General features: G+C 40.1%; 1 protein-coding gene across 1 annotated transcript in view; it reads left to right on the forward strand.

Annotated features, from left to right (window-relative positions):
- The window catches only part of LOC121328807 (histone-lysine N-methyltransferase PRDM16-like), a 186,556-nt gene that overhangs the window by 77,195 nt on the left and 90,159 nt on the right, over window positions 1–19,202 (forward strand). The window contains 1 exon segment of the mRNA XM_041273880.1: window positions 16,755–16,805. Coding sequence (XP_041129814.1) covers window positions 16,755–16,805 — 51 coding nt within the window.

Raw genomic sequence — 19,202 nt, forward strand, 5'->3', positions numbered from 1 at the left:
GTATAATCTTATTCCATTACTTTCTAAGGTAAAAGATTTGTCTGTGTATAAACCATGAAAATTAGTTCCGTACCCAGGCAGATTGATGTTTTATGTCTATATATCTACATCTAACTTATTTACACGTACGGAAGATATATCGATGTATATACGGATATCTTTCGGCTATTGTCTGTAATCATTTTAGAAAAATGATGCACACACGGGATGCACACACTACAACTGTTGTCTAATTGTATCTATGATCCTGTTATTTTTTGTATATGTACGACTATTTACCCTTTGTGTGTGTGGTGTGTGTGTGTGTGTGTGTGTGTGTAATATATATGTGTGTATATATATATAATATATATATATATATATATATATATATATATATATATAGATATATATATTATGTGTGGTGTGTGTGTGTGTGTGTGTGTGTGTGAATGACCCTGAATGCTTATTTCTCTAAGAGACAATTTATTTCTACGTTTTTTCACTGGACTCTTTACTACTTCTCCCTCAGGCCAGACCTGGGCGTTCATTACAAAAAAGTCTCTCAGATCATGTTACACAGGGACCCTCCCTTCGGACCAGCCAGCCAGTAGGCTAATTAGAGAGTATAGTACCAGTGTGTTTGGAACGAGAGGAAGGGGGGGGGGGGGGGGGGGGGGGGGGGTCAGGCCGCAGACGCACCCTCCAAACAGTGTTGCAAAGAGCCAGGAGCTGAGCAGGACTGACTTGCATTGTTCCTGAATTAGCCAAAGTCAGGACTACCTAAATAGGGCCAAAGAAGTGAAGGGGAAATGAAGGTTAGGCCACTTTTGAGCCTGAATTAGGCAGCCCCATTCAAGGGGTTATGAAAGGACTACAAGCCTCCCTTTCTCTTGAAGTAAATTGGGAGGAAATGTGGCCATTGTCCACTGTTTTGAAGTGGCTGGATTTTTATTGTGAGGTGCCTACCTATAGATGAGTGGTGAGACAATGGGAGTGGATGTGCAAGGGTCAGAATGAGGCCAGGGAGGAGCGAAAGAAAGAGAGGAAGAAAAAAAAAACATGCGTCGTGCTAATCCTGTTCAGTTTTATACTGAAAATACTTTTGGTGGTTGTTCCCTAGGGCCTTCCCTTCTTCTCTGCACGCCAGTATCCTTGTGCTTAACATCAACACCCCATTTTGTTTACCATTTGTAATCCGTAAATTTATTTTTTTAGCTGTAGGGTTGTGGCAAAGTGGTTTGCAGTGCGCAGGTGTAGTGGTGATGTGATTATGAAACAGAAGACAGACAACAAAGTTCACGATCCAAACAGGTTTTATTTTTATAATCCTGGTCTGCTGACCACAAAGAGTAATCCCAGGTAATATAGAGCAATGTGTATTGCACTGTTCCAAAACAACGGGTTGCAGTCCCAAAATAATGACACAGTTCATAAATAATAAACACAGTAGAACACACACAAACACACGCACATTCACAAGTCCAGAGAGTGCTATAGTGCTTGTGGTGTATATCAATTTATTCGTGTACAATGGTGCAGTGTTGTCAAGGTTTAGTGCTGGCCTTAAGCGACAGCTCCGGATCATGTTAGCCGTCGATTAATAACACAGCAAAACAAACAAAACACTCAGGGTAATACGCAATACTCATTCCGGTTCGGCTTACCCGTAAGGAACAGATCATCTCGCTACGTCCCCTTATATACCATCAGTCATGTCCCCCTTGGTTACCGAGTGCAACCGTTTCTCCTCCAATCCAAGGTTGCCACATCACTTCCCTTCTGGGGCGATGACTTGGTGTACCATAGCTCCTCCCCCTTTCTAGATAGCCAACTTCCACCTAACCCTGGGAATTAATTGTCAGGCCAATCCAGTCCAGGGCACTCTGTTCCCTTTTTACTCTGTTCCCTTTACGAGATTTATCATTCTTTCTCTATCATAAGGGTACATACACTTCCCTAGACTACGGGACTGTGTTTGTTTTGGCGTGAAGTGAAATATGAAATACAAAAACTGCTAATTTTCTGAAATATTTTAAAATATAGAAGTATATTAATTTCACTTAGAAAAAAAGGGTTAGAGCAGCAGCAGCAGCAGCAAGTGGTGTATTCATCTTTTTAATTGCCCTGTTGTTATTGTGATATGTGTTTGTAACAACACAGATTTGAGTGATTCTACAGGAGAAGCTGCATTCAGTGATCAGGGAGCTTAGCTTGAGTTCTTCTGTACCTTGACTGGCGACTGAGTTCATGAATTCACCAGGAGGACAATGGCCAGTGATTTTAGGTGTGCTGTAAGCAGCTCCCTGCTGCAGATTTCAGCTCTGGTGCGTTATTTATTTCTAGTTCATTGCCTGTAGTACAGCTGATTTTTCTGTATTCTTAGTTTGGTTTGGGGGGGGGGGGGGTGCTAGAGAGAAAAGATTATCTTCTCACAGCTCCTGCTAATTTGCACTCCATTTACCTCTCTATGAAAAACCATCAGCACTACAGAAGTGCCGCTAACCAATTGACCTTATTCACTGGTGGAGTGATATGCTGGGAAATAGGCCAGCTTTGCTGTGGTGCAGAAAAGAGCAAATTAGACGGTTGCTTTATTCTTTCTTTCTTTACTCTAAACCCCCCTCCCATTTATCCACCACCCTGCTCCAGTTAAGTTTGTTTCGGCTCAAGCCTGCCATGCTGGAGTTACAGGTGAGGGAGTGCTCTGAGGGCATTTGTCCAGGAGGAACGCCTGAAGAGCCACGAGACGCTGCTGATATTGTTTGAACCATGACTGAAGTGCCCTGCTGTAAGTGCCTGGGGTCAGGTGCCAAAGCTACTCACCTGTTTAACAGTGAAGAATATCTATGATCCTTATAGTGTGCAGCTCCCCCGGTTAAAAGACTGTGGTTGATATTGCTCTTCTGTTTGAAAGATGTAACCAACAGCCTGTGATTTCACAGCCCACACATTGCTTACTGCCCGTCCCTGTGTACCCCCAAGTACTGCTGCGAATTTCTCTCTTAAAATGTCCTTTCAGTCGCATCAAAAACGGCAACATGCTTGAGAGAAGAAAAACAATATAAGGTTCAGAAGGCAAACGGCACTGACGCATTTGCTGTATGATTAATACGATTTTTATGCAATGCTGCTGAGAGAGGTATGTACGATTATCTGTGTTATATTATTGTTTTATATTCTATTGAGAAAGTAAGGTTGAAGTTTAGCTAATATCGCACACCAACTGTTTCATAATACAATAATTTCCATATGCTACCTCCGGGATCCCAAATATCCCAACATTTGATGAAAGTGTGGTAAGGACATAATAAAATGTGTCTGCATGTTATCACTCTTGCCCCCTCCCTTCTCCTCCTGCTGTCTAAGCACCTCTGGCCTTCATGCAGTGCCCTTCGGTGTGATTTCTTTCTGGTCTCTCTTGGTACCCTCTTCCTCCAAGTGCCCGGAGGCCTTCCGGAGTTCCCCTTCTACATTCTGCCCATGTCCGCACCCTCATTAATCAACGTCAAGCCGGCCGGAGCACAACAAGAGCAGTATTCTTCCTCTGCCCCCTCAGCCCTCATATATCCCATTGTTCACAAAAACTGATTCACATGGCAAGAACACAGCCTATGCAACAACATGAAAGAGATGAGACAAAAAAAAATGAAAAGAATCGCGAAAAGAAGAAAAAAAGAAGAGGCATTTGTCTTTTTTTTTTTTTTTTCTCTCTCAGAAATACTCTCAGTAATACTCGGTGGATGATCATTTAAATTATTCATAGAGAAATGAAACAGCCATTGAAAAGTGAAGTGTATGAAGGTCTTTGTCTGCAGCTCATTGTCCCTTGTCTGTCATTAACCTTTACTGTAACTCTGGGCAGGGTAGTGCCACTTCTGCGGCACAAAGGCATGGGAAAATATGTTTCATCATGTCATGGAAAATGTTTCTGAGGTATTTTGTGCTGATGTGAAGTATAGCAAAGTCAAGGAACACTTATCGGGACTCTGTGAGGCTTAAACGATAAAGCACTGTGCCACTGAGCCGTAACAAATGTAATAAATAGACTGTACGATACACCTAAGAAGGCTCTGTAATTTTAAAAGTAACCATATTCCAAATGAATTGCATATTAAGTTTTTTGATGCTTTTAAAGTAAAACGGACACAAATCATTATCTACTTTTTCTAGACTTTAAGGACTACATGTATCTAAATAGAATATTAACACCTTAAAGGTGAGGGTCGGCACAATATCTCGTTTTTTTTTTTATTTTGCACACGGCTGATATATAAGTGACATATTGATTCTAAAGCTGTACAGTTGCTTCCTATTGGGTCTCAGAATTCTTAGAGCTCTGACCCAGGTGGACCCCCTTCTGTTCAATGCCGTGGGTTTTGTTCTATCAATCTGGATTCCCTAAAGGTCAGCTACCCAGTTGTGTGACAGTGTTTCGGTCAAGGACTCCCGCCCCAAAAGTAAAGGCAGCCAGGCCCTATTCATCGTGATCTGAGCTGGATTGGATTTCTACAGGGGTGAAAGGAGGAGGAGGGGGGAGATGAGGTGATCAGTCTACCCAATAAGCACAGGATTTTGTAAGAAGATGTTTTTAAACAAACAAACAAAAAAAAACCCAGGTACTGTACTCTCCATAGACCTTGCATAGCATAAACTGCAGCTAGTTTAAATATACAGCAGAGCTGATTAGAGTGAGCGTTACTGCATATAATTTTTAAGGGGATTTGTTCTGTTTTTGGAGAAAGGAAAAATAAATCCTCCTACATGCTTTTACAAATAGGGGTTAGGCACTGGTGACAGAGGTATGATGCTTAAAAAGATCACTCATAACAAGCAGTGCTTAGAGGAATACCAGAGGGGAATGTTAATTTGATGACTTGTTATTTCGTATTCCTCGGAGGGGATAGTTAGCTGAATTGAGTCTTGACAGGGTTCAGGCCAGCCGTCCAGACACTCTCTCAACTCTCAAGTTTTTTTCTTTTTTTTCTCAGAGAAAGGAACAAAAATACCATGACAGTCAGAGAGGATTTCTTCATGCCCATACAAGGTATTAAGAGGAATCTGATCTGCAATCACCTCCTCCTCCTCCTCCTGTTTCTATCTGCCACTAATTCTCTGTGTCTGGGAAGGTAGCCAAATGCCACCAAGGACACTCGGGTAATAAATCATCCTTATTTCAACATCTGCAAGCCCCAAAGGCTATCCCTAGCCAGGATGGACCCTCTCTTTCTCCCAGTGTCCACGACTGACAAAACAGCTATTGTCCGTGCCATAGTGAAGAAGAACCATCTTTTCTTCTTACAAAAGCCGTCTGAAGCCAAGATGTGGGCTGCCAAAGAAGATGCCTATGTCTCTGCAGGGAGCCTGAGTTTCCCCTCTGTCTCTTTATTTCTCCGTTAATACTTTCGTCTCTCATGGGGGTCACACACTAGACTCCCCTTTCATTCAGACCCAGAGTTTCAAACTCACATAAAGACATCAAGCAAAGAAAATAGGCAGAAAGAGATATTAGGCATGCCTGTCACTTGTATTCTTCAGCACTTTTATCCAGGGTGGAAAAAGAAGTCTCTTTTTGGAAAGCTTGGATTAGAAGTTTAGAAAATGATCCCTGCCAGAGAGGAAGAAAATGACTTGGACATATGAGAAATGAGAAAAGCAAGTCACTAATACTGTGTTCCAATGGTGCAATGGCTCGGCTGGTAGATTGATTGCTTTACAGAGTACAGACTGAAGACTGCAGGTTTTTTTTTTTTAGACTCATGAATGAGCCTTGCACTAACCCATCGTTGCTCATTCCCAACAATAGAAAGATGTTTTCTGCAGGTCAACAGCATTTTGCACCAACGAAGGCATTGAACGTTCTCGTAGACAGTATGGCACCATTGAGGGACAAGATGGGTTGAACATCCCAGTGTGCAAAGGCATTTAGGTGCATGCATTGTATCGATGTTTGTACAGGACTGTATGTAGCAGTGTTTAGGTTACTGCCTCCCTTGAAAACAAGACTTCTGGTTAGATATAGAAGTACAACATGGACCTGTAATCAGTATCCTTATGATGTACATAATTATGAATGTATCTAATGCTCTTTGATTAAAGGATAACAGGTTGAATTGTAACAAATGGTGTTCTTCTAACACCAGAGAAAGGTGTGTGGTGAAAACAGGATACAGAATAAAAAATGTTTCAGTCTAGAGAAACTGCAGCTAGTATGCTGTCTCTAAAAAGGTTTACAATTTCTGTAAAATACAAAAAGTACACAGACTAAACAAACGTTGATTTTCGAGGAAACGACTAAAACACAGTTTACAGCAAGCTCTTGGTTACATTTTTTAACAGCTTTCGTAGCCCCTCCAAAATTCCTACCTAACATGGGAACACGGGGCGTACATCATGCAATAAAGCACCGGTAATAGGAACTCCAAACTGCATTCCTAACCAGTTACTCTCCCAGCAAACATTTTTATTTCCAATTAGCACAAGAAGAATTGCTAATTTGCTGCAGTTGGACAGGCTTGACGTCTCAATCTGCAAAGTGTCAGGGCCATGAAAGGAAGTGTTTCACACTGCCCTGGAGAGCGGGGCGGCCCTCAGAAGAGGGTTGAGGAAGCCGACCCAGCAGCCAGATTGACTGTCCTGGATGCTAAATTACTCACACAAGATGTACATTGTCTGCGGTGCCAGCATCGGAGCATGATCTCTCTTTGGGGGGTGGAAAACTGTAGAGAGTATAGGGACTTGTTAGCCTTGGCTTGCTGTTTGTATGCAGCATGTTGCTCTTCCAAAGGGGAGAAATAAGCAGATGGAATGCACTGGAAGTGTTTAAGCATAGTCTAAAGAAAGCTTTAACCCAAGCAACCCAAGTATTGTCAACGGTGAAGTTCATCGGCAAAGTTTACCTGGCTTTCATGTCAAAGCATTACCCATAGGACTGTAGGATTTTGGCCAGAATTATCTTATTTTCCTTGGGAGGAAAAATGAAAAAGTGAGTTATGGGAGTCGAGTAACTGAGCGCCCCAGACACGGCTGCAGAATATCGTCTTTATCAACCATTCAAGGACCCATCCCAGAATAACATTCCCCGAATTTCCCTTTGCGGCTCCTAATGGACAGGCTCTGGGTTGCTTTCTCTTGATAGTCCCATGAGGCGCTGTGTCCCCACTGATAAAACCAGATTTCTAGCCAAAACATACGAACAGCTAGCTCCATTACAGTACACCCGCATCCCACCACCCCGTCCCTCGTCCTCTGTCCCTCTTTACCGATCCCTTAAAACAACCCAGTGCTTCCTTTGCATTAAACAGAGTCGGATTCCAAAGCAATTCCCCAATTGCCAAGCATCGCTAATGGGTCTGTTATCTAGTCTAGGGCTGAGGAGCTATAACACTTTCACCAATTCCAGTGTGCTGTTTGTGTTTGCGTTGAGAACTGTCACAGCACTGATTCTGTGGTTTCCTTGCCTTTTTGACGAAAACCTGTGCTGCAAGATCTTTCACAAGATATGCGGAGTATGCGTGGTGCAATTTCCCTGCTGGTGTTTTTTTTTATTATTATTTCAGCGCTGGTTTTGACAAGTTTGTACCCAACCCACTCTTGTCAAGGTCTGTTCTGCTCAAGCTTTGAGTCTGAGATTATAACAATTCTAAAGGATTTCAGGTGACTGAGTAATAAAGCGTTATCGTGTTCTAATTAAGCCAGTTGTGATCAGATGAAGTTCATCTCCAGAGCATGTACACAGGTGACAGGTGTTCACGCTAGTCAGTTGCCAGCATGGGCAGATTTTTTAATTAATAGCACCAGTTAGGCAAATTCGTGAGGTTGCCAATGGCTTCACTAGCAGCAGGCAAACAGGTACAGTTCCCTTCAGGAACCATTTCAGATTTGAACTTATAACGAGAGGCCAGTGCAGTGCATTATAGGGAATATGGGAAACATGATGCACTGCATTATTACACCTGCATTATTACACCTAGTTCCGTGTTATAAAGCGATGGCTTGGAAAGTGGGAGCATTGTGTATGCTGTATACACACTGAATAATCCCAAACTTATTTTCACTACGTATTTGACAAGTAATGCTTGATGTATTTGGCTCAGTAAGCTTGGCTCGGCTACAGACTCGCTGTGCGACCCAAACCTTTAATTGGGCAAGTCACTTGTCCCACCCAGCTGTAAAAATGAGCAGGAGCAGAGCCTCGCTGTAAGGATCTGGCAGCACAGCTGGCCCGTCCTGTTTAAATCATTTTGTTAGCACTTAGCTTGCTTGCTTACTTACCATTCAGCAATAAGCTGTACCTATGTATCCAAACCTCTGAGATTTTTTGAAAGCGTGCAAGATACCTAAACAGATTTAATTAAAGACAAAGCCAAACCCCAAGTATGGTACATAAAGATCTTTAAATAATCAATTCCTGATTTAATCAGTGTATTATTTAATTTAATTAAAGTGGCTTCTTGAGTCTTTTTACAGGCAAGCCTTCCAAGGAAAAGCTATATGCGAAGGTTAGTCTTTGAAGGTAATCTGCTGTTTCAAGTAAACTGGCAGCAGTGAATCATGGGTGCGCTATGTGGTGGAAATAGATAATCAATTTCATTAGCTGCATTAATCATCAGCACTTGACATTTATTATGGTGATGATGGGTTATTTCGTGGACTTGGGGACAGACGGGCAGAGATAAATGGGTGATATCTCTTGGCGTAGGAATAAATACTTTCCAGAGATCACAAGAGTGAGAGGCAGGGAGAAATAGATCACTAGGTTTTCACTCCCAACCGTTCCAATACACTAGAGATTTTATTTGCATTTTAGATGATGATCAAGTGCAAAGGAATTGAGAGGGGTGGGGTTAAGCAACATTGAATAGTAATAAATAATGACAGGTGCAAACTTTTAACAGTTTTTGGCGTGCTAGTAATGGGAGAAACCCAAACCCTTAAATAATTACCACCTCTGGGTTTTCTGTTGTGTGTTGGACGTGAGATTAGAAGCGCTGTCGAGCTGTTTTAGGGGTCGTGTTTCTTTCAGTGGTGGTCGAAGGAGTTTTGGGGATCTGCAGTGAGCTATCAAGTCTGACACACAGCCTCCCAGTGTCCAGCATCTGAAGTTTCATTCTTTCACTTTTAGATCAGTATTTAACAGTGAGGTTCAGCACACTTGCCAGATGGACTGTAACAATTTGGCTGGTATAGGGATTATTCTTGGCTGGTTAGACCATGTTCCTATTATAACTTTCATTTCAGCTGCATTTTGATATTTTTTACATTTTTGTTCATCACTTTTCCCAGAAGTGTTCGGTGTCATGACTATTTTTATTTTCACAAAAAAAAAGTGTAAGAGAGGGGAGAGAGAGAGAAGGCGCATTTGTTCGTACCTTAAGCGGCTCACAGGATGAAACCCTACACAGTCCTGCCCTCCACCCTGCCCGCGAGACCTCGGATGAATCTAATAATTGGACCGGCTAACAAGAATTCACATGGTTCAGTTGCTGGTTATTCATAAACCCTGAAAAGATACACTAAATTAAATGACAAATGTTTTCGACTAGAATTTGCAGTGAGTTTGTAACCTTCTTACCCGTCAGTGGCTTGTGCCATGGTAGTTTAAATACTGTAGGACTGGCGCATTATCATAGTCTGCCCAATTTAGATAATAATGATACTAAAAAAATAAATAAATAAACATACATTCTTTATACCATTCTCTTACCTCATAATAAGATAAACAAACACACATATTTATTCTACCCGGTGTGTTATTGTTAATGTGATTCCCAGTACAAACATTTTAGTTTCCCAGTGCTGAAGTATAGGTTTTCAAACAGACCTCTGTGCGTCATAGCCCCCTGATCCTCAGGCACTAATTGGTGGTCATTCTTCTCACTCTGTCACCTGGGCTGACAGCCGCCAGGCCCGTCACATTTAAAGAGATGACTCAGCAGCATTGAAGGCATCAAAGTGACAAACCCCACCCTTACTGTCAAAGCTTGCCAGGCAGGAATACATTCCCAGACACTGCAGCCTCCCAAGAGCTTCCACTAGCGCTATCAGAAATGAAACGATTAACACAACACACAGCTTCGACTACCAAATGTTGGCAATTTCTGATTTATGAATTGTAGAATTATTAAAGACAACAGGTTTCCTGTTTCTTTGGCCGTGCTGATCAAACGGTTGTACTTTAAAAGTAGGCCTGGTACAGTAATAGGGCTAAAAAAGAACGGAAATGTATTTAATGTTAGTTATCGTTCTGTCTGTTTTGAATAGCTCAAAGGGAGGGGGCCTCTATCACGGCCATACACTTTGCTGGTATAGCCAAAAGTTGACGTCAAAATTGTATAAATAGTCTGCTGTTTACATTAGATTCAGAGCTCTTTCAAAACAAACTGGTATTTTGTAGCTCCTAGAAAGTAATGTCACTACCAACTTCAAAATTTATATCAACAATGTGCATAGAAGAAAAATAAAAGCCACAATGAACATGTCTTGTTACTTTATTTTATCCCACTGTATCCTTACCTTCATACTGACCTCATAAACTTAAAGAACATGAGGTGAATGATGTTTTGTCAGTTGAGCAAACATAAATTTTTTCCATAGCCTTCATTAAAAATATGAGCCATTAGTGTTGTTAATAAATTAAACTGTCAGCAGGCACAAGCCTTAATTAGAAGGAGCTTATGCTTTTTTTTTTTTTTTTTTTTTTTTAAGAAAAAGGCGTTTGTGCTGCAACAAAAGGGTGTTTTATAAAATTACGAGGTGTTTGCCTTGGCACGTCTCTTGCAGCGATTTGCGCTTTCCTATTGATGACCCAACTTTGTAGATCTGCTGTGTTCTAAAGACATTTTGCAGACAAAAGGACCATTCACTGGCTCAGGGGGTTGCTCCATACGTATCTCCATTTAAAAGACATTTAGGACTTGGGAAAACCAGGCAAAATGTTCAATAACACTGAGGTTTATATGGCATGTGCAGCGTTTAAAAAAAAAAAAAAAAAAAAGTGGAGTATTCGTGAAAAGTGGGCTTTAACGTCAAGAAATGTATTTGATTGGAAAAAACATACCGGTTTATGGCTTGCCACCAGAACAGGCACTGACCCGAACTTAAACTCTAGCTAAATAAAGCACACATTTGTGCTCATTTAGACACACTTACAGCAGCTCACAAGAAACTGTTGATTTTAATGTGTTGCTGGATCCAGTAACCAGCTCTGCTGGCATCATCAAAGCCAGGCTTAGGATGTAAATGTATCCCCCACTTTATCATTCAAAATCCTGGTAGGAAGTACCTTTTAAAACCCAGGCACGCATTGGCAGGCCCTTAGAAGAATAAACTATTCCTACAGGGAGATTCTGAATCATACTCTTCTCAAATACTGGCACCTTGTACTTCAAACCCACAAGGTTGCATTCGACTCGACTTTTGCACGGGGGTAATAAAGTGATAACGTCTAGTTCTAGTTGTGCTGCTGTTGTGCCAGGGCAGAGGCTGGGTGCCCGTGCCACCCCGCACACTGCAAGCGGAGGTCTTAACCACTATGCAAAAGAACCAGGCTCATCGGCTTTCATGGTTACAGAGCTTATAACCTCATCTCCCCGACGGGGGACAGAATAAATAACAGCAGTGCTTAGCACAACACTGCCCGTTACACTGTAATGCAATTCTGCGTGTGTCCTTTGGGTGACTCATGGTCTTGAAGACTAGCAAAGGTCCAGATTGACCCAAAGGACCTTTTTATATCCATAAAGCAGCAATGATGATGATAATAAAACTATAATGCTTATGAATAGTTTCCAGCATAAGTCCTGTTCCTACACATGTTTACTTTTAGGGAAAGGACTATGGACAATGGAGGTCAACTGATTGACCCCAAAGTCACAGAATGCTATCTATCTTTTATTCATTTAGAAATCTTAATAAAACAGGTAAACCTTCCTGTATGACGACGGTCACCCTTCTGTATCTTTGCATGTTTTTATTGCTGGCAGGTTGTTAAAGGTGGACTCTGTTTAGTTTGTAAATTAATATTTTAGGTATATTTTAGATCCCATATTTAAATTTATACCCATTCCTCTCCAGGAGATCGACATCAGTGTATGCAGAATTTTCTGTTTTGTGTACCTTTGTGCCAATTTGTTTTCTTAGTAAGCATAATGCGATGAAAATATGAAGGCAGATGACAAAGAGAGGCCAGAGGCACTCTTTAATCTACAGAAAGCTTACCCTCATACAAACATCTAATCTTCCAGGACTGTAAGGTTTCCTAATTTATTGCTCGGGACTTTCAGAGAGGCTATTATAGCAAGCTCTATCACTCCTTCTTTATTCACTTACAATTATTACTGATCATCTCAGTAAAGGATTTATCAATAAGGTCTGGAATTCATTCATATGACTCTGTCAATACCCGGTTCAGTGCCGTGGACTAAAAGGACAAGGGAATGGGCAGGGGGTGATGGATGGAAGAAACATAAATAAAATCTAGCCCCTCTTTTAATAAATTTACATGACAGATATGAAACGCAATGTCAATTTCTGTTTCTAGTTAATAAAATAAAGTAATGGTGTTTCTGCCGAGGTGCTGACCTAGCTTTAACCCTTCGGTGTGCACTGCTGTATTTAATCTTGCACTATTCCTGTTGTACTAAAGAGCTATTCAGTCTGCCTGCATTGTGTTTCATTGGCATGGCACATAGTACATGAATAACCCTGTGTAGTTCTGAGAGGTTTGTTACTTCACTGCTATATCTACAGGGTCAACGCGTTTTGTTGCTACACCCTCTCTGCAATTCCCATAGATCAACTGTTAGCTTTGCTAAGTAATAAGTAAGCAAATGAAAAGGAGACAACATCCTCCTTCACCTTTCTACGCACTTGCGTGTTCCTCAGCTGTGATTTTTACAGTATGTTTTCTCACATCCATTAACGACAGGCTTGAAGAGGCTGATAAGAATATAATAAGGTATCAAACAATCCCAAGAAGGGAGAGATTTAAATTAAACAAGCCTCCTATCGCTGATCTTGCTGCGCTTGGCAAGACAAATGTGCCATTTACTATCAGTGCACTCTCACTATTTGTCTTGGCTAAAGGTTTCAAGTCTTCAGCTTATTAAAGTCATCATAAATATATTCGATCAGATTGTTGTTCAACTTCCTGGTATTCACAGTAGAAATCTTTATCAGCAGCTTATTGTGGAAATATGTTTTAAATAGCGATAGCCCTGTTCTGGTTTTTGCTGGTTCGTTCTGATATCTTTATAAATCCCAAAATAACTTATTTATATACTGCAAATGCAGTGCTGTGCAAAGAAAGCAAGGGGACTATAAATTATAATGGCAGACTCTGTATATCCTGCAGGAAATGAAACACTGCAATGAACATTGACACAAGAGCCGAAATTACAAAACAGGAGGCTATTGAATATTATGCTCATGCAAATCTCTAGGGGCGTCTACCTTTTATTTAAATGAAGATTATCCCACTGATAAATATGATCACGCCATACTGCTATTTTACCAGTATAGAGGGACTAATTGCAATACAACTCTTTTGCTCCTAATATAGTGGTGTCAACACTCCCAGTTTTTGATTATATTGATTCTTCTATTGCCATTTAACTATGTACTGTAACTATGTTTCTTAGTGCATATATGTATGTATTTTTAATGCAAATTAGACAGCGGAGTTGCATCAGTTTGACTGTGTTTATAATTTCGGCAACACAATAGCTGTGTTTGCTTTTTGCAAGTTGTGTGCTGTGAGGGTGTTGCTGAGTTTTTACAGTATGATCTAAGAGCCAGGCTGAGGTCATAGGTGAGTTGGTCTCAACTTCACCATCTGTGTCTTAACAGGTTTCCAGTGTTTTAAGTGAAACAGGAAGTAGCATTTACTGCACCAAAAATAAATCATCAAACGTTTGTCACGCATGAGTCAAATAGTGCTGCAGCACTCGAAAATCCATCAAGTTGCAGAGTGCAGAGAAAGTTGTGTCATACCTTGTAATCCCACGGTATGCAAGGCTAACCTAACACACAAACGCTCATCTTTAGTCTTGTCATAACATACTTAAAAAGTACATTGAAAGATGCATTAGGTAAGATTATATGCTCAAGTGTATTCTGTTACTGTACAGGATGTGGGTGAATCAAGTTTCACAAGGTTTCCTCGACATTAACGGAAGACCCACGATTCTCTGGGATGAACGAATAGATCCTCATCTAAAGTGCGGAATAAACAAGCCAAACTCTTTCGAAACTGTCAGACCTGCTTTAGAAGCTAGGGCATCTTTAGATTTTTAGATATTGTAACAATGTTAAGGACAAGAAAATAACCAGGCTTTACTGAAATCATTACCTCTCAACACAACACAACACACCACTGCTGTATCCTAGTTCAGTGCAAATACAAGATTGTATAAAGTGTCAAAATATTACTGCGCTGGTGTAATTCTTATATTACAGTATTCATAAAGATACAGGTATTGTTAACAAATTAAGAACACAAGCTTACCAAGATTCCCAAAGTATGTTATAGTAAGTACATTATAGGAACAGTGATCTGGTGCTGGGATGTAAGTGGTCAATACTAGTTACTCAGAATTGAAGCTCTGGTGGGGGTAGCGACTGTATGAAAGACCCCATTCACAGATATCTATCAATGCTAAATTGTCTTGTGATACTATAGATAGAATGCCCATCATATTCAACACAATATGACACTGAGAGGCCACAATGCGGAGATTAGCAGCCTGCCTGTAACGTTTCACCCTGGCCCCCTCAACTCCGCTCTCAAACATCTGCACCAGAACCAGAGAAGCTGGGAGCAAGCGGTTGTGTCTGACAGCCATGTGAATGAGAAAAATGGTGTTTGTAAGTCATGTAGAAATAACAGCTAAAGGTAACAACTGCTGAACTGTAGACAATTCTCCCACATATACTTTTAATGACTACATTAGCTAAGCCTTAAGGTAACATTAAGTCAGGCAAGATTACTGCTTCGCTGGGATGTTCACCAGTTTGTCAACCATAAGCAAACATGTTTGTATTATTTTTATTTACAAAGCACTGAAGTTCCACCTTGGAGTCTTTCTCAATAGAAACTCGGTTTAAAAAAAAAAAAAAAAAAAAAAAAAAAAAAAAAAAACCGTGCACAATATTATCTGTTCAGTGTGTATTTAAAGAGAAGGAACATGTCCAGAAATCCTCATTAATCACCTGAGTGTTTGAAGAATGTGAACTGTCTCAGGTAAACAGAGCAAGTTCACATGGTGCGTGGGGCGAGGGAGACCAGGTGCATTCTGGGAGGGTTTTTTTTGTTTTTTTTTCCACAGGACTCACATACAGGAGGGGCTTCTGGGAAAGTGCTAGAAGGCGCAGTGCATCAGTACATTGTGGACGAGACGGGTTAGGACAATATATTAATCAAATATAACTGTATAGTACTGCCAAAAATACTTCAATATCTCCATACTATTGAGTATTGTATAATAAACCAGCGCAGTCAAAGGTCATTCCAATAAAGGTCTTTGTATTTATTTTTTGCCTAAAGTGTTTAATTGAGCCTCTATTTAGGTACTAAAGTTGCAAGGTATTTTTGTTACAACTGTTTAATCTGGAGCGCAACAGGACAGGCTGTCTCTGCTCCGTTTACATGACATAGTATTTAACATTGTGCACGGACCAATGGCATTCAAAAATAACAATGTAGAATGTATATTTACACACTTTTCCATAAAAAAAAAAAAATACAAAAAAAGTTTTTCTCCTACCCAACGACATTTGAATCCTTTTTAAAGAGCAGATTTCGAAACTCATTATACAGTAGTATAAGTCCATTGGAATTTGTTGTCAAATATAAAAAAGGAGTCTGTTCTAAAGTTGAAAGGGCTGCCGGAGAGATCAATGTAATTATTATTATTATTATTATTATTATTATTATTATTATTATTATTATTATTATTATTATTATTATTATTATTATTAATGTTGTCTGATAATCTCAGATGGGTTTAGTCAAAGAAAAGGCCACGTCCGGATTTCTTTCTTTGCTTGATCCCGTAGCATGCGGTACTGGCAAACTGTGCAGAAAGCTGTTTCAAAGCCTAAACAATCGTTCACTTCATAAACAGAATGTTCTAATGTGGTAGAAAAGACAGAGAACAACTTCTGCACAGTGTACAAGATAAATATTGATGAATCTTCAATTTCACATATCTTCTGAGAAGTCAGAATTGAGTGTCTAACACAAATTTCCTGTCACACAAATTAACACCATCTATAGTACTCTGTAAACTGTGTGTGTGTGTGTGTGTGTGTGTGTGTGTGTACATAAGTAGATTGAGAGAGAGAGGTGTGAATATTCATTTTACATGTTTGGGGAGGGGCAGCATTTTAGATCCAACTTTTCTGTCCTGTTGGTCAAACAATGTTCATTAATAAGCTAGATAAATATTGCATCAGCCTTGGTCCAATTTATACAGAAACTTGAGCCTGTACAAACTTTGTATCGGATCATGCAATAAATGTATATTGAACAATATTTATTAGAATTTTAGAAGCATGTCATCTCTGTTTCTCAACTAGTTAGTCATGGTAGCGATCTTCTAATTATAATGATGCATTGTAACTCTCTCTCTCTCTCTCTCTCTCTCTCTCTCTCTCTCTCTCTCTCATTTTAGCGATTTCTACAATGATATATGAGATGGCTGGTTAAAGCAGATCTAGAGGTGTACTATCTCCTGTTTCAAATTATTGTCAGGAAAAAGTAACAATCATTTTAGGAAATGCTTAACAACCATGATATGGCAACACAAGATGGCTGCATTAAAAAGGTAGGAAGCGTTTGGTTTTCTTTGACAACATGCCTCATATTTCCTGAAAAATCTTAATAGGAAGGTTGACAAAATACCAGTGGGATGCAAACTGAATCCCAGCATTTTCACCTGAAGAAACTCTAGAGGACCCGTTGGGAGACTGCAGCATTACCATCAGAAGTTAATGGTGGTTGGCGATTGGTTGAACCATGACTAAAGATAATGGACTGTGGGACTTCCTGACTGTTGAAATCAGCAGCCTCCCACGATTTTGTTTCAGATTACTGTAATCCTCAAAGTACTGTACTGCATTACTGTCGGAGCTTCAGCTGGTAAACACGATGTATAGAAGCTCCACTGGAGACTTTATGAGGTGCTACATTTATTGAAGGTGGGGCGGGCAGTTTGCTTTTACGGCCAGTGTCAAGAGGTCAAAGCAGAAAGGTAAAGAGTTCAAGTATAAATGTAATGAACTGTGAAACAACAATGCTGCGACACCTGCTGGAGAGCCAGCAGACGGCCAGAGGCAGACGCAGTCAGGCTATCAGGGAAATAAAAACGTAACGGGCTGAATCAACCCTCTTTCACTTTGATGCAGTTTCAAATTGCATGTTGGCGGTTTTCTGGTGAAGCAATAAAACGCCCCCCCAACAAAGTCACTCTTGTGTTGGTCTTCTTTAGTCACTCTGTCGCGACTGTTGGTTTTCATGCTGTCACAAGGCCTTACTGTGGGTGTAAGCACAACACCTGCACTGTAGATAAAAAAATAAAAAAATAAATAAAAACACATTTAACTTTCTGGTATTGTATGGGTGGTAGGTCACATGGCCTGGTTGCAGGTAGACCATTGGTGTAAAACTGAGCAAGCAAAGCAAAGAACCAGAAGAGGAAGGGGGTGGGGGCAGGGATAACAAGTAAGAATATTAAGAGTAATGTTTTGCTTAGCACTCCTTTAATGACATCCCAAAGCTGACATTAGTAACTGTTTAGTGAATACATGAAGGCGTATGTGGGCGGTAAGTGTTTTAGTGTCTTGCATATTGCTCATGCTAGACCTTTTGTAGCTAGGGTGTGGTAAGCACTACATTTTAGGTGGAAGGGTATTTGGCTTTACCTCCAGTTCTCTCTTGCAACCAAAATGGCAACCCTTTTGCAGTTTCCCCCTAATTAACCAAGAACAATGTTTGTAGTTTTTAGTGTTTATAAACTAGAGCCTAACCCCTTTTTTTTTTTTTATGGAAATTGATTTATTAATAGATTACTGGTAAAAATGAATCATATTTTCTAGTGATGGGCACCAGTATCAATATTGTGATATGATAGTGTTCGATATTGATATTGATGCGATATCCTGGGATTTAAAAAAAAATAATTCTCATACGCTCGCTGATACTGCAAAAACTGTGAGTCGGCATTTATATGCAAAGAAGCTTAAGATTTCATTACTTCCAGAATGGCTAGAAAATGAACAACATCGAAGTGAAGTATGGAAATATTTTGGTTTTGAGGTGGATGAGGATGGATTTGTAAAAAAATATATAACAAGACCTTGTATTTCTCCATCGACATTTATGAAGCAAAGCACAACCAAGATAAAGTAAGTTATTGCTTATTAATTCTGAATATGTAAATATCGGGTATATATTATATTGCAGTTGTGTAATTACATTTTTCTTTGTTTTTGTTATCGATATTGAAATACATGCACGATATCGATACAAAAATGTAATATTGCCCACCACTAATATTTTCATATCTCCAAGTTGATAACATACAATTAAAATGGAACAGTTTCACTATGCAGTATTAGTATACTGGGCCAAGTATTGAAGATTCCCAAAGTCACTTTGGGCTGAGTCTGGACACATCTCTGCTTCTTCTCAGAGATTGTGTCTCGCTTCCCTAAGGCTCAGCAGGATATGTGGGATGGGTTATTTTTCTGGCCATGGTGACAAGGGACCCAGGGGACTCTTCTCTGTGCTCGGATCTCTATTTAGTCTCTATTTACTTAGAGGGAACAACCCCAGGCTACCGGAGAGAAAACACATCTGTGGGAGATAATCTATAACGTTATCTATCTATCACTCTCCCCGGCCTCCCCTAGCTCCCCGGAGAGACTCATAATAAAAAGACATCGCTGAGGAGGCTTTAGGGACAAATAAAGAGACAAGTTAAGGGCTGCCTGAAAAATGGATTGAAGATGTTGTTATAGCTCAATAGCCTTCTTATCAAAATCCACTAGAATAGACATTTTGCTACAAAAAAAAAGGTTCTATATTTATTCTGCGACTTTCAAGGGAGCTTGGCATTATCCTTTAACAAAAAAAAAAAAAAGCTACACACAAGCACAGATAAGGATAGCATCAACTATCACTGCAGTTTTAGATAATATCAGCTATCTCACCGTTCAGGAAT

This window comes from Polyodon spathula, chromosome 16 (assembly GCF_017654505.1).
Source record: "Polyodon spathula isolate WHYD16114869_AA chromosome 16, ASM1765450v1, whole genome shotgun sequence".
NCBI classification, from domain to species: domain Eukaryota; kingdom Metazoa; phylum Chordata; class Actinopteri; order Acipenseriformes; family Polyodontidae; genus Polyodon; species Polyodon spathula.